The following is a 21,821-nucleotide window of genomic DNA, read 5'->3' as shown; positions in this document are numbered from 1 at the left end:
GGCTCCTAGGGGACATTATTTGCTATCTGACTTCTAGGTCAGATGAATATTCTGAGAAGCTGTTGGCTTAGTTTGGCAACTGAAATGACAGCAAGTCTTTTGCAAGAGTTCAGAAGAGACATTTACTTTGGTAAATCACCTCCCCAGCCAGTTGAAGTTCTGTTTACAACCACATTTCTGGATGAACTCCTAAGCCCTGGAGGAGACAGACCCTGGCATGACGCCTGGTGTAATCCACTGGCTGCGACTCAGATGAATGCTTGGTTGACACTGAGTGGTTCTCTTCTCTAAATTGACTGAAAGATGATGTCAAGGGCCCCCGACGAAACTGAACACAGAAATCTCAAAATACTAATTAGGAACCGAAGATGAGCTAGGTCAGACTGAGTCTGGCGTCCTTAGTCCCAGTTGTCTTAGGAAAGACTGTACTGGCGTGAGTTAGAACTGCAAATTCTACAAGCTAAATATTGCAGCTTAATAGGCTGTAATGGTCAAGAGCTCACTTCTGTCTCCATCAGCTCCGCTTGGTAAGTACTCTAAAATCAAAACAACACAACTCTACACCTTTGCAGCCCAGCAAATGCACTTCGCACTTGGGCAAGGGTCTCTTGCCTACTTAAGCAGAAGCAAAGCAGATCTTTAATTCTAGCAGAAGAGAAAGGGAAGAAGCCTGCCTTAGGTCTTCAGTAAAATTCACAGCAGCACAGAATTCCGAAGCTAGGAAGAATTAGGAGAGCATCCAGTCGTTTCCCTAATCCCATTCGTTCCTTGGGTCCTCTGAGATGCTCCCTTAAAACAAGACCCCAAGGGCAAAAGTTTGGGTAACTCTGCGCTGTACTTCCTCCCCTTGTTGGTCCACCATGCAAGACCCATTAGCATATTGATGTTTCTGGAAAATCCTACAGTAAAGGAAGCCTGTGCAGGATTACTGGGGAAGTATGGAATGTGCCTTGGGAAACACTGAGCAGCCCAGTCTCCACATCTGAGTCAGGTTACACACTTTCGGTGACGCATCCAGGAGAAGCTCCCTCATCTTCCAACTTTGAGTCCTCTTCTACTTCACCACATTGCCTCCCCAGGAGGCCCTGACCTGTGACGTATCCAGCCAGGTATTCTCACTGATCTAGAAGCCATTCACAGTTAATACGATCTTGTCACTACTCATTGAAAGAGAGTGCTGTGACGCAGCCCTTCCAAAGGACTTTCCATTCAAGTCTGGTCTCAACTACAACTCTGTTATCCCATGGCACATAGGCAGTGTGTATAACACTGTATTTGTTAAGGAAATACTTCAGAAATTTTAATAAAATCTAAACTGTTTCCAAGAAAAATGCCTGGGTATTAACGCCCACATCCTGCTGATTTGCCCCCATCCCTTACCTGTAACCTTGGAGTCCCAAAGATGCGCAGTGCAGAGCATCTCCCAGTGGAAACGGCCAGGTATAGGCCAGGCACCAGGTCTGCACAGGGCTGAAGCACTTAGGAGCCAGGGCCCCTCGCAGAGCACTTTACTGCTTCTATGAGGACAGGGAACGAAGGATGGAATGCTTCACAGCATAAAGCGGCCTAACGGAGACCTCTGCGCAGGAAGGGTTGGGTCAGGCCCGCCTCTTCTGTCTCGCGAAGCTCTTTGCCCTGCCCACATAAAAGGTTTGAAAATCAACTCTTTTCTTCCCTTAGGAGGGCAGCTGGTGTGCAAAATTCTGGAGATGGTCCTTTCTAGTTCCTCTCTTTGGCCAGAGTCCCTTTCAACCACCGTCGGTGATCTCCTGGCCCCCGTCTCCCCATCCCTCCGACTGTGCGCAGGAGGGTGTTTTCCGCAGGCAGCGCAGGCTCTGTGATGGGAAGTCAGCTGTCCTGGAGAGTGGCTTCTCTTCTCTGAACCCGAATCACTGAGTTTCTAGTTATTTCTGAGATGTCCGGGTCAGGGGTTGGGACAAGGTCTTCGGAGCACCACATCCCTCCTGGCAGCTGACCGTTAAGGAGAAAGGAAGTGAAGGCAAACATCCAGGCCAGCTCTTGGCCTCGCCAGGGGGCTCTGGTCTGGGCCTCCCTTCCCTGCAAAGGCGGGTTTCCATTCTCCTGAAGTCGGTGCTTTTGTCTCCGCCATTTACGAAGCTTCACGGGAGCCCTTTTCAAACAGGAGCGGTGCTTTGGGGGCTCTGACATCTGCTCCTGGCTCTCTCTCAACACTGCCAGGCTTGGAGCAAAGTCACTTAGGAATTTCTACCTCCGATTTCCCCAACTCTGAACTGTGTCATTTTCACCTTCGCTTTATTTTTGGAGACTACATATACAGTGCTAGTTAGATAGAAGACTTTAACTAATTAAATTATTTTTAGCTGTGTCTTTATAGTGTACTGAGGATGAAAAAAAGCACGAGGCTCCAAATACAAGTTTCTTGGTACAGATGCACTTGTTTCTGGCTGGTTTTTAAAAAATTATTGGGTTTTCAAACACAAGTTTACCAGTTCTTTATTGCATAGATAAATCACATTTTTCAAGCACAACCTTGGGAGACCCACATCATGAAAACACAACATTAAGAGACAGGTTGGAGTGCCCTGGGCCGTGGGCACAGTCCTGCTGGAGGGAGGGCAGGGCCGCTGCAGGGACCCCATGAGAATGAAGAGTGTCACCATCACTGCTTCTAGCCGCTGGTGGCGGTGGCATCTACCTGGTGAGTTGTATGCCAGGAACCGAGAGGGTTTGGGAAAGGGACACTCTCAAGAGGCTGGTGTGATCTAGTCTGAGGGTTTCCTGGGAACACTGGTGAAACTTGGCTGATGCCCTCAAAAGTCTGTTGCATGCACTCTCAGCCTCCCAGGAGCTCAGCACCTGCCAGGAAGTGCGGGTGCTGGAGAAGAGGATGTTCATAAGCTCACCCCACGGGAGGGGAGCCCTGGAAGCAAGGGAGCTGATGGGAACAGAAGGAAACAGAAGGGCCAGGGGACGGAGGCCAACTCCAAGTGGCTGAGGCAGGGCAGAAATCCTGAGTTCAGTAAACCCAACATTCTGCAGCTTTTAGAGTAATTTGCCTTCCCCACTGGCCTGGGGTCCAGTGTCATCAGATGAACCTCTTGGCGCTGACGGACTTTCCTCCCACACTGCTGGATGGGAAGCTGTGGCTGGGGCCGGTTATTCTAATGGAATGAATGGAGACCATCTCTTTCTCTCAGAGAGATGTTTTCTCTCATAACTTAAAAAAAGGGGTCAGACTTCAGTACTGACAAGAAACCATGATCCTGGGACTTCAGGGCCTCCTGCAGTCAGTGCAGGTACTTGAGGAACGCACAGCCCAGGGCTCACACACAGGAAGCAGTGGAGTCCATCACATGTTTGGGTCTCAAGTACTGTGCTGCCTGGGCCGCTCACCTTTTTGCCAGGGAGAGGAAGAAAAAGTAACCCCGGTAAAGCCCAGGTTTCTGATACCAGACAGTGAAAGAACAGGATTTAAGGATTAAAGGGTTTCTCCTCTTAATAACAGGGGCTGTACCCACTACTGGCTCAAGTGCAAGATTTTGCCAGGCGGTTCCTGGGTGGCCCTCAAGGTGACACCTGGGGAAGCAGGAAACACTGAGTTAATTCACGTGGAAGGAGAAACCACGAATGAGCCGGAGGCCAAACTAAAAGGATGCACGGTGACCGCTGGTCCCCAGCACACAACGGGGAATGGTGTCAGGACTGGCCGCTGTCTTTTACTTTGAAGAAGAGAGGAACACAAGGTTCTCTCTGCTCCCTAATGGCTGAAGATGGTGGAAATGACTAAGATTGCCAGCTTGACTAAGAGGAGGCAATTTGATGAGTAGTTTGAGATACTTTCATGCCGCCAGCCTTCAACATTCAAGCTCCCGGACCCAGCACTCGGTCTTCTTCTTGGGGGGCGGGGGAGGGAGCTTTTGTTGCTCATGCAGTGAAAATGCTGCGTAATCCCTGGGCTCAGAAAGTGCCCGGAACAGAGAAGGAGCTAAATGGCAACGCGCTATCTGAATTTCTGATTCATCAACTTGGGAGGAAGACAGACATTTCATACGGCAAAGAGAAAAACGATCTGCAAAGTGTTGGCACCCTGTCCTGAAAGGTGGCTGGGGTTTAATAAATTCCTCAGATTCACTTCTCCTTCAGATAAACTCAGTAATTTCTGTGCTATCGTTTTATAGTTTCCCACAGAGCCTTTTACTTTGCCTCAGCAGCAAGGCTTCAAGGAACAAGTTTTCACACTGCACTGAAGGCTCCACTCCCTTTTCAAGGGCAGCATCAAAAGCGGGGCTCTCAGGTCATCTACCGCACAGAACCCACTCCCTACAGAGAGAGGGCAGCGATGTGGAAGGCAGGAGACCAGAAACGGGAAAGCAAGAGTATCCTCACCCCTGACTCAGGTTCCCGCCGCGCTCCGGCTTCTATGCTGGGCTACCTTCTATCATTTGAAGTTATCAAACAGGAGTTTTAAGCAGATTTAAGAAACGAGCCCCTTCTTTCCGTGGAGGGTTTCACATTCTTTAGTGCATGAAGCAACTGTTTCTAAGATATGCAGAGAAAGAAATCCACACAGACCTGCTCCTTTGCGACGCCTGGGTGGCCTGGGTGAGTAACTGATTGATCTTCTGACAGCTCAAGAACGAGCGAGTGCTCACTCTCAGCTGCCGAGAGGGTGAGCTCACCTGCTGACGGGGGAGGGTGGCCCACCTACACAGCCTCTCTTCACTGGAGATGACTAAGTGTGAGTAGCTCAGGACTCATTACAGGCAAATCGTTAGGAAACACCAGAGTGAGAAGCTGGGAATAAACCAGGTCTTTTCATTAATGTGACCCAGAAATCTCTGATTCTATTTCAGGACTGGTTTTTCATCTATGGAATCCAGGAATCATTTCTAGCTCTCAGTGCTTTAATTTCCTCCAGAAAGGAAAGAAAGGCAAAAGGTATCCACTTTGTAATGCAGTCTGGAGATTTAGCTGTGCGTTCCTGACAACTTGCACTGCAGCCTCCAAGAGGCAGTCATTTCTCTTCTGCAATGAGTTTTTAGGGTCAGGGTATGAGAGCGAAGCTCACTCCCTATTCTCTGAACACTACCAGAAAAAGAACACTGAGCACCAGAAAAAAACCAGAATGCATCCTTTTCAAAATAAGTTTGTAGAAGGAAAGAGACTTGCCAAGTTTTCTTACTTTAAAAATAAATCACTTCTGGAGACTCCAACCCACACTGAACGGCCCCAAAGCTGCCCACGGGGCAGGGCTGGTGGAAGGCAGTCTTGCTCCCACACATGGTCCTGAGCGCAGACCAACAGAGCCTGGCTGTTAGGGTCCTGGTCTCTTGATCTGGGGAGGGGAGGAGAGGGTTTGTTTTCAGTCAGGCCTCCTTGCCACCTGGTTTAAGTGGGGAAGCTACAAGGAATGTTAACTTGAAGTTCACAAACTTTCATGATAAAACGAGACATACTTTGATTCTCATGCAAAATTCAGATTAGTTACCTTTGTATGATTAGTACTATTTAAAGCACAGGTTTATAGTCCAATGACTATTTTAAAACTTAATTAATGATCAGAATTTGTTAGAGTTGACAGTGGTTTTGGTTCTTTCTCCTAAAGCCTGAGTGATTACATGCCTATTTTTATCTCTAAAAAAAAAAGAATGGGTAGGTAGTTCTATAAACACGCATAGGAACTACAGTGTTTACAGCTGAGCCTCCTGTGACTCCCAGCCCCGGCCTCCCTCCCAGGGTCAGAGGGAATCCTAGGGCAGAGCAAGGAGGTGCACTAAGGCTTACTAGTAATAACAACGATGAACAGTTACATCAGCAAGTGTAGTGGAACTGCTCAAAACGTGGTTTTATTGAGTTTGCTGCAGATTAACAAAGAAGATGCCACTGTACTTAGCATCTCTGATCTTGTAGGTGCTATGATGGAGGCATCCTGAATTGGATCCTCTTTTAAAAAGCAAGGAAAAAATAAACACAAACTCAAACCAACCCATCAAGAAGACAATACAATCTCTGACCTCTCAGAAAGAGCAACGATGACAAAGATCTCAGGTGTCAGGCAATGGTTGGCAGTAACCCAGGGACTGGAGAAGCATCAGGACAATGGGTCGTGCCAGTGGGGAGCGGTGATTTCTTCTTAACGGACTCAAGACCAGGCTGAATTCTGCACACAAGTAATTGATTTTTTTTGGAACTGCAAAATTTTATTAAGCAATAGCTGGACAACTCTTACAACTTCAAATCATCAAGGGAAAAATAAGATTAGTCCATCTCAATAATAAAGACAAAATAATTTGGACAAACCACGTCATTTTGAATGCAAACCACTAATGCCTTCTAGAAAACCTCCTGCACAATCTAATACACAAAATACATAAGAAGAGAGGCAAATAAGGGTAAGCGTATTAGAATGCAAATTGGGGGTCTCAACAGATCTTGCTTGGAAAGTAAAACAAAGGATGCTGAGTTAAAAAACTAACAAACAAACCAGTGAGAGAGGAACTCAGGCGTCCAAAGCAGCACGCCACTCCCAAGGCGGGGACAACAACATGCTGGTGGTCTGGTTTGGTCTGGGACCTGTGCACCTGCGTCGCGCACTTACAGTTTGGGGGGAAAAAAAAAGGAAAAAGAAAATGCCAGTAGTAATAAACTCAGAAATTATGTCCAAATCTGCAGTAACAAAATAATGCATTTATAAACAAACATAAAAACGATACCCCTTTGGTAAATAACACAGTGCCTTTTTCAGTCAAACACATAACCCATGCTTTTCTACAACACGAAAAAAATTTTTATCTACAATCAACAACGTGGTCTTAGAACCCGAACCCTTCCCTGTAAAAGAACTTATAAAGAGAAAATATAGGTACAAGAAAAGTTACAAGAAAATTGCACAAAGCCAAAGAAATGGAAACCACAACCCTTCAGAGTTTCATTGGCCAGAGGTAAGGAGATACACAAATGTTGAAGAGTTTGAGGTGTGTGCTATTCCAAAATCCCAGGAACTCAAACAGCATTTTGGACACACTTTGTCTCAACTAACTTTGTTCACAACCGCTGACTGGGCCAAAAGCTAGACGGTCCACACGAGGACACAGCGGGTTCCTTCTCAAGAAATCCGAACACTATGCCAGTGGGACGCTGCAAAACACACTCAAGAACGCAGGCCAGCCGAGGCAGAGATGCCCTTATTCTCTCTTCAACCCACTCTACAGCCTGCAGGGCAAGTGGTGGTGCTTATTGAGGTCTGCTCTCCAGGGTGCTGTGTCCACACTCGTGGGGAGGCTCCTCTGTCTTTCCTGGAATCAGTGCTTTTGCATAATTTTATGAGAACAAACATGATTCCAAACACATCTGTTTCTAGAGGTGAACTTTCCAAAGACATTATCTTAAACACTGGTTTACATTCAGTAGGTAGCTCATTAATATAGGAAAAGAAATATTTCTCTACAAAGGGCAATGTTTTAAAAACCTACCATCCAAGTTTATAAAGTGGAATGATGAACCTGTTACAATTCAGGCCCTCAGGCCATTCGAGAGGCATGACCGGTGTTTAGAAGATTGTCCAGGCTGGCCTTTCATTTTACAGATGGACAAATGGAGGCCCAAGGTCATCCGCCAACTGTGTGGCAGAGCCGGCTCAGTCCTGGGGTCTCCTGACTTTCTGCTGTGATCACACATTTTCACGTGCCCTTGTGGGACACTCCGCAAGGAAGCAACGGCCATGGATGAGAAACACTGCAGACGCTTTGGCTTAGACTGCCATGAGAGCGCTGACATTTTCCTGCTTTCTTGGTACCAGATTTTCTTAGGATATACATTCAATGGGTACACCATACTCAAAGCTGTGCCTCTGGTTTGATGAGGTTAAACCAAATTTAACATTGGTTTTTATGTTTGTTAATATACTGCTTCCCTCAAAAAGGCATGTATTCTTTATGTAGTTGACCAATGGGCTAATGTTTTTAACCTTAGAGGTTCAATAAAGTATCTTAATATTCATAAACTGATACTAATAAGTGCTGGGTATGTAGAACTCTGCTCCTCAAAGTACTGACTTCAGTGGTATTTAATGAATTGAGGCTGACTGAATGAAAACAATTATTACAGTAAGTGAAAAAATCACCATTAGTTGAAAAGACACTGCATCACAACTGCTGCAGACACCTGTTTCTGACCGACTGGCACATGGGATTACCTCCTCCTTCAGCCCAGGGCGGCAGAGCTGGGCAGCTGCCTCCCATTCAGAGGTGGACTCCCATGTATGCAGAACACCCATGGAGGCCTCTGCCCCCATGTGGGGAAAAGGTCTTTTGGGGACTGAGCTAGGAACTTAGTTAATTATTTGCTACAAATACTCACTTTTTCTTCACACGTATTTGTAGTTTTCACTCCCAGGATTTTCCTCTATGTTTGATTGTACTAAGAATGTAAATGTACCCTTTTGTGGTCTTTATATCTTAAAAGCCAATCAGAACTTTAAAAACTGAAACTTACCAGCAATAAGTCCTTTCCTTGCTACTCTCATTCTCACAAGTCTCATTTCATATCACCTTTTACTTTAAATTAAAAATAAAATTTTCAGAAGGGGAAATATTATTTTAGAATATGTTATCTCAAAGAAATCTTCTCCTTTGTATATAATTGAGATCATAAAATGCAAAAAAAAATTAGTTTTAAAAGATTAATAGGAATTTTTCCCAATTAGAAAAAGTTACAAATTGTCCAGCAAAAAAACCTTCTATCATATCCTCTTTATTTCTTGCAGCAAAATATCCTGCCACCAAATAAGTCGTTACAAACATACTATTTTCCTAAATAAATAATAAAATGGGCATAACTCACCAGAACATAGTAACAAAATAATTCCTACAAACACTATTAAAGCAAGATAAATAATTAACTCTTGGACAATAAAACAGGGGAATGGCATTTAAATTATCTAGAAATAGGCTAACCATTATTGCACAGCTAATCATCAGCACTGAAACATCATATTAAGCTACAGAAACTCATATAAAAGAATTATATAACTGAATACACAGATAAATTCTTTATGGAAAAATTTACCCACCAAAGAACCAGGTTCAATATTTCAAAATATAAATTGGGAAACTCTGGTATCAGCTAGGAGATGTCCTTCACCATATTTAAAACCTCACCTGCGTCTCTTCAGGATCTGAAGAAAATGGTGAGTGATGTCATCCTGCTCCGGGCCTGTTTCTTTTCTAATTTTTAAACTAAAACAGAGGATTAAAAAAAATTTTTTTTTTTGGAAAATACTTTTCTGCAGTATCTTCTACTTGTTTGTTTTTAAACAAAACCCAAATTCAGGGCCCTAAACCAGCAGACAGCTCGTGTGCCACTGCCCTAAATAACATCGCAGAAGTCGGTAATGGAAAACTACCAACTGGGTCTTGTTATCAGGGCTGAATATTGCCCAGCGTGTCCCCTGGGGAGGGGGAGGTGGGATCAGAGGGAGGTGGGAAGACGTAATCTCAGCGGATTTTTGCAATTAACAAGAGTAGTTAACAAACTACATTAAGTACTGCAACTTTAACCATGTTCTCCCAGTGGTCTGTCTCCTCAGTAAACAGTCTGTACAGTTAATAAACAATTTTTTTTTGGTAGAGAAGCTTGTGGGGCTCTTGTCAAAGAGTTGATTATAACTCTGTCTTTTCATATCCTGGCAAATGCCTAACATTTTTTTCCTACACTTCTAATCTGTTGGAAAACATTTATAGTCAACTGAATTTTTAATATAGCCGAAAAGAGGAAAGGAGTGCCTTCAAATCAGTATCTGCAGCAATTTTAGAAAGAGTAGAATGGTGTTATCTAATGGGAAAGGTAACGTCTGCTACCACGTTTCCCAGATCAAACAATGAGAGCGGAGAGGGAGTAAAGACCGCTTCTCAGCAGTGGGTGACCAGTGACCCACCCCCGCCGCTGAAAACCGCCGCCCCCAGCACACGGGGGTCTTTTCCCCTCGAAGTCGGTCAGACTGGATGATCACTGAGCCAATGGAATTCTGACATATTACAAAACTAGCGGAGTCTTCAATGTAAACATCCTCGGAAGAGGAGCGTAGCCCTTGTACTGCTCCAAGCGACGCTACGCGAGCCACCCACGTGTGCACGCGCAGGAGTGCCTTCCTGCCCCGTCGTCCTTTCCCCTACGTCCTCGTGAGCAAACCGTATTTATACCTGGTAATAGCACCCCCATAGAAAGCCTACTTTTCTTAGTCAAACACAGTGCATTTGCCAAAATACCCCTCATTAATCAGGTCCCCTCTGGAGTAAGAACATAGTATGCATGAATTAAATGTCCCTCCAAGAGAACCTGTACCTTCAGGATTTTTTGGTTTCTTTCTTTCTTTTTTTAATTCTTTTTTAGACTAGTGGTGATGTTGGAGGAATAATAAAAGCTAGACGTTGCAGAGAGTGCAAACGACGCGCAGTCCCAGCCTAGAAGAAGCAGGCTCTGCGGCAGCCTGCCTTCCTTCGGAAGGGCCCCTGTCCCGCAGCTGACACAGCACACCCAGCAGCCCCCGCCCCCAGCGATCACGCTTCCTAAACAACACCAGGTGCCTCGCACCCTTTGCTTCCAAATTCCACTCTCCTGTATTTTGCTTCCGTTTTAAAAAAAAAAAAGAATAAAGACAATAAAGGATAATAAAAACCCAAACAAACAATGGAGAGTCACTGCCCTCGCCCGGGCCTGACAGACGGTTCCAGTTGTGCCCTTGTCTTCCGGCCCCCCAGGACCAGGCCTTGCGGGCTCCCCCCGCGTCTGCGATCAGACCTCCCTGGGAAGGCTCTGCGCCTCTTTCTCGTCCCGACGGCGGTCTCTTCACTTGAGGCGCTGCGTCACGTTGGCCAGGGCCACCGCGAAGGCCTGTACGGCTGAGAAGGGGTACTGGAAGTCCAGAATGTACGCGCTGCCATCGATCCTTCCGAACTGCATCACCTGGGGCGGGGCGGGAGGTGGGGCGGGGAAGCAGAGACATTAAAGGAGAACTTCCTCGGGCTCCCGACAGAAGCAGACAGCACCACCGTCTGTGAGATTTTTGCCAACAACAGTGACTCTGCTGAGCTTCTCAACCTAACTCTGAGTTTGTTGGAAATAACAGGATAAGGAACGCGTCAAATAATGCAGTCGGGAGACCATGGGCAAAGTTCAGAGAACAGAAGGCCCCACAGGTCAAAGGAAGTGGTTTTTCCACGAAGGAGAAAGAAAAGGTAGAAAAAAAAGAATCTACAGGCTGAGAGAGACATACTTGTAATTGTGAGACATCACTGCTCAGCAAGGGACCTGCAGAGCTCCCCTCGTCCCCTCCTGAGCTGCTCTCCTCTGTCTGTCACCCCAGAGCCTACAGTGACCGCACTGTGTTATGTTACTCTCATGACGTTCCACATACTTAATTGTTTATGGTCTTTCTTCCATTTTTGTGAACTCCATGAGGACAGGGACCTTCCTCTGTTTTCCTCAGTGCTCTTAATTCCAGCACTTAGAACAGGCGGTTCACAAACTCTCTTAATAAACATTTTAGACTTTGTAGGTACATGGACTTTGCCATAATTACTTAACTGCTGCTGCAGGGCGAAAGCAGCGTAGACGATACTTAAGTGGTTGGGTGTGGCTGTGTTCCAAGAAAACTTTATTTATAAAAAGAGGGGGCAGATGGGCCTGCCTTTGGGCCGTAATTTGCCAACTCCTGGCCCAGAGGATTGCCAGGCATATAGCAGCTGTTCAGTAAATATTTGTTGAGTGAATTAATGACCATGAGACTTAAATACGAGCAGTGAAGGGACTTCCAGGACAGTGGAGAAGGGTGGTCCCAGAACAACAGTTACGCAGCAGGACTGCAGCGACAATTCTAGGATGGGGCAGGAAGAACTGACAAACTACCCCGAGTGCTTAAGTGCACCAAGAGGTCTACATTCTGCCAGAGACTCAGGGAATGACTTGGTAATAGATATACGGAGAAATAAGCAAACAAAAGCTGGATAATTATTACGTCTAGGGTAAAAAACCCACACAATAAAAAAACAAATGTCATTAGACCATAATATGTGACGCAGATGTAGATTATATTTAGTGGCACAATGAGGGACTGTCGATTAACCTAAGAAAAGGGGGAAGGGACAGTTCACATGTGCTGGGGGCATTAGTGTGAAGCAAATGAACCCTCACGTTCCTCAGGAAGAAGTCAGTATATGACGCCCCAAACTGGAAAATCAATAAATACAAGCAGAAGCACGTTCTTTACAAACATGGTGGCAAATGCCAGAAAAAAGCAAACAGACTTGGAAGAGAGAGCCTCTGGGAGGGCAGGTTTGGGGAGAGGGCAGGTGCCTGCTATTTTCCTCATGGATCATGTAGAACCACTTGGCTTTAAAAAATCAGCACATGCGTTACTTTGGAGAGAAATAAAAGAGAGCCCCGCCGGCCCTACCTAGAAGACATCAGCTGTTTCCCACGTTTCCTATCTGGGCTTTTGAAAAATGTTCCTCAAAGGCCAAAGCACAGAGACGGGTCAGGGGGAGAAAGTCGCACCCTGGCCACGCCCTGGGACAAGGATTCTTACCTGCCGTCCCTCCAGCTCAATCTGGAAGTTCTTTGCTGACTCCTGGGTCACCCGCCCCCCAAAGTCCAGCTGGTACACCTGGGTGGCCTCGTTCCAGAGCGGCTGCTTATTGGCCATGACATACACGAAGCCCTGGCTGCCCAGCCGCCCGTCCTCCTTCTCACTGGCCTTCCTGCACTTGAACTCCTCCAGCTCGCTGGCCGCCCTCAGGCTCCTCTTGCTCTTCCAGCCTTTCCTGCTGCCCTGGCTCTGGTTCATCAGCTCATCCCCGCTGATGAACAGCTCCGGCTCGCTCTCCGAGCTATCCTGGAACTCGTTTGTCTTATTCAACTTCTTCGACTTCAGCTGGTCTTTCTGACTCTTCACCTTCTTCTTCTCTCTCCCCAGACGGGGGCTGGAGATCAGGGAATTAAAATCACTCAAAGTCCGAGCCTCCTTCTTCACTTTGCCCTCGGTGATGGCCTGAACATTTCCCTCCTCTGCTCGGCTGTCCAGCCGCTTCCGACTCTTCTTCCCAAACTTCTCTGTCCTCTGGGGGACTGGGCTCTCCGTCAGGGAGAGGACTTCCTGGAAGTTGTCTGCGGTCTCCACCATCACCTCTGTACCCAGGTGGCTTTGGAGGTCAGTGGGCGGTGGGGACACGAGGGGCTTCTCCACCACCAAGTGTGCCTTGGTGGGGAGGGTGCCCTGGGGGTTCTGCACGGGCGGGCACGTGCTGTAGGAATTCCAGGGGTGCAAGGCGATAGGTGGCAGCTGTAAACTCGAGCAGGCGCTGCTTCCTGGATACATGGGGGGCAAGGCGCAGTAGGAGAGGCTGGGCGGGTAGGCCGGCTGAAGAACCACGGCGGACTCCTGTTGTGCAAACTGTGCTGGGGACAGGGCATCTTTCGGGGAGCAAGGAGCCTGCACTCCTGGCAAAGGGGTGGTGTTATAGCCTCCGGGATACGGCACTCCCATCCCATAGCCTGTTTGGAAAGTGGCAGTCGGGCTGGCGGGAGACTTGGGGGAGACGAAGGGCACTCGGGACACGTCCAGGTGCTGGCTCTGACCAACCATCAGAGGGGGCAGTTTCAGGGGGTTGGGCACCGAAGTCTGTGCTGTCCTTTCCTGAGGAACCCAAACGTCCTCCCCGAGCACGGGGTCCCACTGGTACGGGGGCGGCCGTTTTACGGCCACCGCCGCTTCGGTCAGCGCGGGGTGCCTCAGGGGCTTCTCGACCTGACAGTGCTGGGCCAGGGCCTCGTCCTCCGTGAAGGCCGAGTTGACGTAGTCGGCGCGCTCGCGGGCGCCGTCGGCCGGGCTCAGGAGGCTGTAGGAGGACTGCGAGGTCAGCGGGGAGGTGCTGGCCGCGTGCGCCAGGCCGGCGGCCGGCTGCGCCCCCGCGCCCGGGTCGGGCCGCCCCGCCGCGCCCCCTACCCCGCCCGCGCCGCTGCACTGGCTGCAGGTGTACAGGGCGGGCGGGGGCCGCGCCGGGAACTGCGCCACGCCCTTGGGCTTGGGCGGGTGCGGCGGCGGCCGCGGGGGCTCGGCCAGCTGGGCCGCCTTGAACGCCGCCTCGCGGTTGTTCCTGCGCAGCGTGGCGTGGATGAGGCTGCTGTCGGGCCTCTGCCCCGCGCCCCGGCCGGGCAGCAACGGGCCGGCCAGGTCGGGGTAGGGGGGCGGGTCCCCCGTGGGGATGGAGTAGCGCGGGACCGTCAGGCGGTTCAGGGTCGCGCTGGTGCAGGGCTGCGGGACCTTCTTCTCGGTGGCGGTGAGCCTCAGGGTGGCCGAGCTGCCGGGGCCGGGGAGCGTGTAGGTGTTCTGGGAGCAGAGCATCCGCGTCCGAGGCCGGCACACCTCCTCCACGTTGCCGCTGCTGTCGAAGGTGGTGATGCGCTCGTAGCCCAGGGGCGTCTGGTAGTGCGCCGCCGCAGTAGGGTATAGGGAGAAGTCGCCCTTCTTCAAGCACACGTCCACCGGGGGCTGCGGAGGCGGCAGCGGGGGCGGCGGCGCGGCTGTGGTGGGGGCGGCGGGGATGGTTCCTGGGTAGGGGGGTGGGGGGTTCATCTTCGCCACCTGGACCTCCTGGGAAGCACTGAACACCACTGCGTCTCCCTCGGTGGCCAGCTGCGGCACCGGCCGCAGGGCCTTGGCTGGCTTCTGCATGTGCTCGTGGTCTCGGTCCCCATGGTCCACCACGGACAGCTGGATGGCCCCCTGTGTCGGCGGGGGCAGGGACAGCGGAGGGGGGTTCGGGACGATGCGGCTCATCTCCACACCTCCAAAGATCACCTGTCCAGGGTTGGAGTAGCGGTTGGACACTGAGTATTGGGCAGCACTGTCACTTCCGTGCTCAGCTGTCCCCACGGCTGTGGTCTGATTGGTCAGGACGTCCAGCTGCACATTCTGGTTGGCCAGCAGGGACTGCACCAGTCCGATGCTCTGCGTGGGGGACATAGCTTGAGCCGAGCTGTGGATGGGCGCGATAGGGATGTTCACAGTACAAGGTGGGTTGTTCTCAGGCACACCAGATGCTCCTGTCACTGAAGGGAAATTAGAAAAATGAACTGCTTACAAAACAGTGCCAGGAAACTGCATCAGAATAAGCAGTACAACTCAACTCAGTACAACTCATCCAGACCTTCTGCATACAAAAGGCAGTCGCCATAGAAGAAGACATGTTTGTTTAGGGAAATCTGGACAGTTCACACAGGTTACACAAAACTTCTCTAATGTTTCTAGAAGGGCACACAGGCAATCCTGATGGGTTCTTCAGGGCAGCCCGCAGTCGTCCATAAGCCATGGGCATTGCCAGGGCTTTTCAAATAAATACCTCTGAACCTTCTGAATTTGCTATCATGTACCTGGATGGCAACATGGCAAATTGCTTAGTGATGCTTTTTACTCATCATGTTCATAAAACAGCCCACCCTTTTATGCAAGAAGAGGGCGATGGTACAGCATGAAACTCCACTGAGGACTCATTGCCTAGGTTTCTGAGTTTATCCAGGGTCTGGGACTGCTTAGTGTGGGAAGTGTCATGCAGCAGATGTGTATCTGCAATCTGTACATAAATTAAATTTCTATAAATAGAACCATGTGGAATGTAGCAGAGAAACCAATGAAAAGACTCCTCTAGCAAATCTACATATGAAAGGATTATTTTCTAATTTATCTGCTTTCTAGCATTTAAATGGTATGTAAGGTAGGCCACACTGAATGAACTTTGTAAATATATCCTGTTTGTACACAGCAGGGATTTAATAGAGCATTCACTTGAGCGATGATGTGCAGACCACAGGCAGGCACTCAGAGCCACTGTTTGAACTGCCCCATCTAATGTGACCACCAAGCCCTGGCAAGCTGGCTCACCTGGGCCTAAGCGCTGTGTGGCAACCTGTACCTGAGCAGGGAACAGAATTTAACAGGCTAACTGCAGGGGCTGGCTGAGCTTTCCCAGAACTGCAGAATGAAGTCAGCGTGTTCATCAAAAGCTAAGCCTACCCTTGGTGCCCACAACAGACTCTCCCCCTTCCCTGGGGGCCTCTGTGAGATGTAACAACCTCCCAGCTGCACAAATCCTGGCCCTGTCTCAAGTCTTCTACTGTTCCTGTTCAGATCTCACTTCCAGATGTTCTCTCCTCCGTAGGAATACTGATGGCAGGTGTCTTTCCTGCTAAAGGAGAGTCTCTTTGTCACCAACATTAAGTGTTAAGCCCTGAGACAAAACGTCCCCTCCTCTCACTGGGAGTCACAGTCCCAACAGCAGCTGAGCATCAGAGACAGCTCCATCAGTACCGTTCTGGGAGAACAGGGAGGGCAATAAGGATGAAGTGTAAAAGAGACTCCTAGATCCGAGGCTGTGAACTAGCAGGACACGGGCTATAAGCTCAAGTGTGTGCAGCTTCTCCAAAACACAGGTTAATGCGGTTGCAAGACCCCACCCATCAGGACTGCGTGAGCCCGGAACCTCTGCTCCCACCACGAGGAGAGGTACACTGTCAGAGAACCAGAGGTGGCTGCTGTCAGAAAGACACTGATTTTACAGGTAAAGACCTGAGAGAAGGGGAACAACTCCTTGCATCTGGGGCCTGAGTTGGGAAGAGTGTCCCTGCCACCCACGGCAAGGACCAGAGCCCCTGGGTTGGAGAATGACTAGGTACAGGAGAAGTCAGTGGCCCAGGAAGGATTCCTTCAGCTCAGAAATCAGAGACTTTCAGAACCTTGCTTGGATGTAAGTAGAGGAATCTCTATATTTATAAAGTTGCAGGTAGACTTTTTTGAGAAAAGTTAAAGACAAATAACTGGCAGACTAGTTAGAAATCATTCTACTCTATTAATCCAAATTGGATCCCTTTATTAGAAAGCACTTAAAAATTAAGATTAAATATAGATATTTCAAAATTTATAAACTGGGATTTTAAAACCTTGTACCAGACTTTCCCTTTAACAGGCTTTTATGCACAGAGCCCTGCATTGCACTTCAGAGAAAGATGTTTCAAAGTATAGATTTTCTGCCCTGGAGCTGGGGCAGGTTTGAGAAACCAGCCTTGTGGGCAGAGAATTACTTGAGTGACACCATCCTCTAAGCAGGGATTGAGAGGATGAGGGCTGGCCTAGGGCCAATGAGACTGGGTTTCGGTTCTGATTTTGAGTCCTGATTAGTTCCATTAATTTCTCTTTCTCCAGGCACACGACTGGGAGGATTACCCTGCGGATGAAATGTCACGGTAGACATGCTCCATGAACACGAGGCGTCCCAGCTGCCTACACTATCCTTGCTCTGGTCGCTTCCCCTTCTCCCAAAGCCAGTGACACTGTATAACCCTTCCCGAGACACCTCACACACCTACCAGCCTTACTGAGGCAGCAGCAGGCACAGACTGGCATGCTGCACTCCCCAGCCACTCACCGTTCTGGCCCCCCGTCACGACCCACCGAGAGGGGGCTCATGACAAACCAGCGGACATGCATGAACACACCTGGTAAATCATCTTCGTCTTCACTGAAAACGTTCGGGTTGAAGACGGGTAAATTAACGTAGTCCATGGAGATCTTCCGAACCTCCGGGAGATAGATGGTCATCTGCCGCGGCTGGAGGTGCAGGAGGCTGGTTTTGTAGATGACTGGCGGGGACCAGGAAGAAAGTGCGGTTAATAGAGATGAGGCAGAGGGGAGCCCAGGCGCCAGCAGAGTCCCTCACGGGAAGAGAAATGGGGCCGCAGTGGCCCTGCCCTCAGAAGGCAGCTCTGCCTCTCTCCCTGGCACCCAGCCTGCCACCCCAACACAGTGTAGGTGCAGTAACAACAAATTCTCGGTTGAGCCCAGCCACTTTTGGCCAATGGTTGGTCCATAGAAACACATTTTTCAAATGTTAAAATTTACATGAGCTGTGTATGATAAATATGTTTTTAAATAACCTCAAGTGCAATCAGAAGGATAATTTAGTGAAAGTAGTTGTGATAACCGGAGCGCCCAGCTCAGGGGAGTCGCGGGCAATCAGGGAGCTGTTTGAGGGCAACTATGAGATAACGGGCGACATGAATCGGGTAGGCATAAAATGCTGCTTTTATTCACACTTAATCCTTGTCTTACAACTTTCAGTGTCAAGTTCAGGATGGAGACTTACAGGGAGCTTCCACATGGTTTCTTTAAATGCTAAGGTTTAATTTGTTTAACAGGGACATTTAAGAGAAGGCCTAGATGGCAACTAAAATATTTATAGAGACAAAGCAGTTTAAAAAAAATATGAATCTGAATTTAAGTTTCAAAGCAGGTTAAAATCAGGATGAAATTACCCCATCAGCTTTCTTTTATGTTTAATACTCTTTCCTGTGAGATATGTAAAGGTTCTTTAACTATTGTTATTTTAAACTTTGTATTAAGATAAGCCAAACTCTATCTCCACAGGGGTCACCTCCAACAGCCTGGTGGCTGACTGGCCAGCATCCCCAGGGCACAGCAGACTTTCTTTTCTGAAGCCCCTTTGTAAGGTTGGTGCTTGGACTGGCATGGGATAAGATACCTTTTCCAATGCAATATCATTACAGGTCTTTTCCATGTGTTCATCTCCCTTGCCCACACAAGAGAATGTGAGTTTCAGCTTAAAAACCCTATCTGGTTCCACATAGCTCAAGAATTAATGTGTTCAGTGTTATTCCTTGTCATTTAGATGGATGAAGAGAAATAAAATGAAAAAATCTCAGGAGGGATTAAAAAAAAAACATCGTTGCCTCTAGGGGAAAAACATTACGTGGCTGGGGGTGAGGATGAGAGAGGTTTTAACTGTTTACACCTTTAAATCTTTTGAATTTATTACGTATTTTTAAAATTAAGAAATGTAGAACATTTAAAATAAAAATTTCATAGGCCAGATCATTCTAATAGAAGGAAACAAATTATTATCCAATTATCCAACACAAAGTATCTAACAGCACTCAGATTTAACAGGGTGCCCATATATAACATACCTTCTAAAATCCAAGAGCTAATTTCTTCTCTCTAGCAGGATCAAGTGGAAAATTCTCCTATCTTGACAATAGAATCAAGTGGAAAATTCTCGTAGCTTGACAAACAGTAATAGCTAAAACCCTCTTTTTTAAAAGGTCAGTGATTAGGACAATGACTGCACTGCAGTCATACAGGACGCTTTGGTCCTGGACACTCAAATTCCTCCTACTGGAGCAGCAGGTGGCTCAAAGGCACTTCCAGACCGTCCCATCTTAAGATCCTGCTAACTTACTCAGGGATCTACTCAACACCCAAGAAATAAGGGCAGAATGAGAAGGTCCAGTAAGTACATTTTCACTTCCACTCCTTTTTTCAGTGTTAACCACTGGCAGACAGCTAGGTTCTCAGCTCACTCACATGGGGACAATCACATAGGAATCCTGCGTACACCAGCCGGGCACTGCTGAGTTACTCAAGAACAGGTTTTTGTGGTCTTCAGAGGGCTTCCGGGTTGTGGAAAATATTCTGAGAGATTTCTCTGCATTATGGACAGGGATAGTCTATTCTTAATTTCCTAAGTCAGTTTTATATTTTACTTTTATTCCTTTTCTTCAAGCTGAGAAACCTTAAAATGGAAAGTCCACCTGCAGCGCTACTTACTAAGCCCCTGAAGATGCATCTCTAGCAACAGATGTTCTTAACAACTGCTTTGCAAGAATTATTTATGTTAAAGGATCCGTGTCTAGGACAATGCTAATAGGTAGATTCAGAGCTTTTTGTTTTGTTTTGTTCTGTTTTGTTTTTAAAAGCATTTTTAGCAGGTTACACAGAGCACATTCAAGATGGGGCCACCTGTCCTTCTGGAGAGGTGTGTGCGTGTTAAATGGTGGGGCAACCCCACAAGATTGGGGGACAACTCAGCTCCTCAGCCGACACAGGGATGTGCCATCAGAGCAAAGCTGCCTTGAAAAGGACCTTCTGTCACTTCCCTCCTTCAACGTCCCTGAGTAAACATGGCAAGTTAGTGCTACTCCCTGGAGTGGGCACAGAGGAGGTGCACATTCTGGGTTCTCGCCCAGGTCTGTACTCCCCCAGGTCCCTTCTCCCCGATGTCTCAAGATTTTCCTGCACAGGACATTTATCTGGTACTTAGAAATGAAACTTGTAAAGATTTACCACTAAGAACTGCACTAATAAGCCAGCCAACTTCCTAGAGTCTCTAATGCTCTCTCGGCTTTTTTCAGAAGTTTCTTTTGACTCAAGAACCTAAAGACACTGGTAGCAAAATCTGCCCACAGTAAAAGGTCTCAAATCAAAATAACCAGAAACCTGTTAGAGCTTTTGGTTATTTCTGTCATTTTTATTAAGTCAGGGCTCATATAAAAAAATGAAAAGTACCAGTGGCAAAAAAGAAAACAACAAACTTGAGCAATAATTCTCATTTTTACAAAGTCATCGTGGCTAGAGTCAAAGTTTAGAGTAAAATACACGCTAATCTTTTGGTGTCCTAAGAGCTCATTTTCTACCTGAAGCCACTGGAGGTCGAAATTGACCTCTGAGTCGGCGCTCCGCCTGGGATGGCGGGCAGAGAGTGGGACGTGGTGCTTACCTGCACCGAGGTTGGTTGGCAGGAAAGCAGCCAAGCCCACAATCTTAAATTTGGTTCCCCAGATATTAGACGTGACCTGAGCAAGATAGCTGTGCTGTGGGGGAAAAAGAGAAGAAAAATCACAATCTGTTTCCATATTTTCTATCAATCACTGAAGAAGTAAGAATGTTAACACTTTTTGCTTACAAAGTAACTGGTGGGCACTGACGGGAGTCTTCATTCTCTGTCATTCTACCATTTTCGAGACCAGGCACTAACTACGGCATGGCAGCCACCGTTTCTCAATGGTGGCTCACTGGGTTGTGTTTCTCAGGTTGGGAGTGAGGGGTGCATGTGTTCCAGTGTGTCCATGTGTGGTAGGTTAGAAAGGTCACAAAAGTGATTTGGGCACACTTCTCTTCATGTCACTGTTGCCATGTCACTGACCTACAAGAGGTGTGAAGCTCTGACTCCAATTTTATCCTTTTTATTTCTCCCGGAAACGTCAGTTGCATTGATACCAATATGTCTTGAAACTACCCAATTAGCTGTTTTTTCATTCAATTAAATTTTTAAAAATTTAAGAAGTTATCACTATGCCAAGCCACACATAATACATGTTGTGTGTGTGTGTGTGTGAGAGTGTATGTGTTTGGTTTGTGTGCACACAAGGGCGATAATAAAGATGAATCAAATCTAGCTCAAGAAATGGTAGGAATGTAAATTGGTGTAGCCACTATGGAGAACAGGATGGAATTCAAAAAACTAAAAACATAATTACCATAGGATTCAACATTTCCATTTCTGGGTATTTTTCTGAAAAAAATAACCCCACTAATTTGAAAAGATATGTGCACCCTAATGTCCACAGCAATATTATTTACAGTAGCCAAGACATGGAGGCTACCTAATTACCCATCAACAGATAAATGGATAAAGAAGCTGTGGTGGTGGTAGTGGTGTGTGTGTGTGTGTAAATGTATACATACACAAAATAGACTATTACTCAGCCATAAAAAAAAATGAAGTTTTGGCATTTGCAACAACATGGATAGACCTAGAAGATACTATGCTAAGTGAAGTAAGACACAAAAAGATAAATAGTGTATGATTTCACTTATATGTGGACTGGAAGACCAAAAAACAAAACAGACAACAAGACAGAAACAGACTCACAGAGAACAAACAGGTGTTTTCCAGAGGGGAGGCAGATGAGGGCATAAGTGAAGCAGATGAGGA

The 21,821-nt window shown here is 47.4% G+C and overlaps 1 protein-coding gene and 1 long non-coding RNA gene across 4 annotated transcripts in view; one reads left to right on the top strand and one right to left on the bottom strand.

The window, feature by feature from the left end:
• Positions 1-8,713: 8,713 nt before the first annotated feature.
• The window catches only part of TULP4 (TUB like protein 4), a 206,916-nt gene continuing 193,808 nt past the window's right edge, over positions 8,714-21,821 (bottom strand). For both annotated transcript variants that reach the window (XM_072966122.1, XM_072966123.1), the window contains 4 exons: positions 20,604-20,697; positions 17,527-17,670; positions 12,566-15,087; positions 8,714-10,944 (listed from right to left, as the gene is read on the bottom strand). In XM_072966122.1, coding sequence (XP_072822223.1) covers positions 10,828-10,944; positions 12,566-15,087; positions 17,527-17,670; positions 20,604-20,697 — 2,877 coding nt within the window. In that variant the 3' untranslated portion in view covers positions 8,714-10,827. The remainder of the gene's footprint in view (positions 10,945-12,565; positions 15,088-17,526; positions 17,671-20,603; positions 20,698-21,821) is intronic.
• Positions 14,276-21,108, top strand: LOC140697782 (uncharacterized). 2 transcript variants are annotated; one of them, XR_012075109.1, is made up of 5 exons: positions 14,276-14,429; positions 16,465-16,592; positions 17,234-17,529; positions 18,455-18,537; positions 19,611-21,108. It is a non-coding gene; the product is annotated as an uncharacterized lncRNA (long non-coding RNA). The 2 variants fall into 2 exon arrangements; XR_012075108.1 differs by lacking the exon at positions 19,611-21,108 and having other exon boundaries at positions 18,455-18,750.

Source organism: Vicugna pacos, chromosome 8 (genome assembly GCF_048564905.1).
Source record: "Vicugna pacos chromosome 8, VicPac4, whole genome shotgun sequence".
Classification (NCBI taxonomy): domain Eukaryota; kingdom Metazoa; phylum Chordata; class Mammalia; order Artiodactyla; family Camelidae; genus Vicugna; species Vicugna pacos.
Note: the sequence above shows the minus strand (reverse complement) of the source record. Positions and strands in the feature narration are given on the sequence as shown.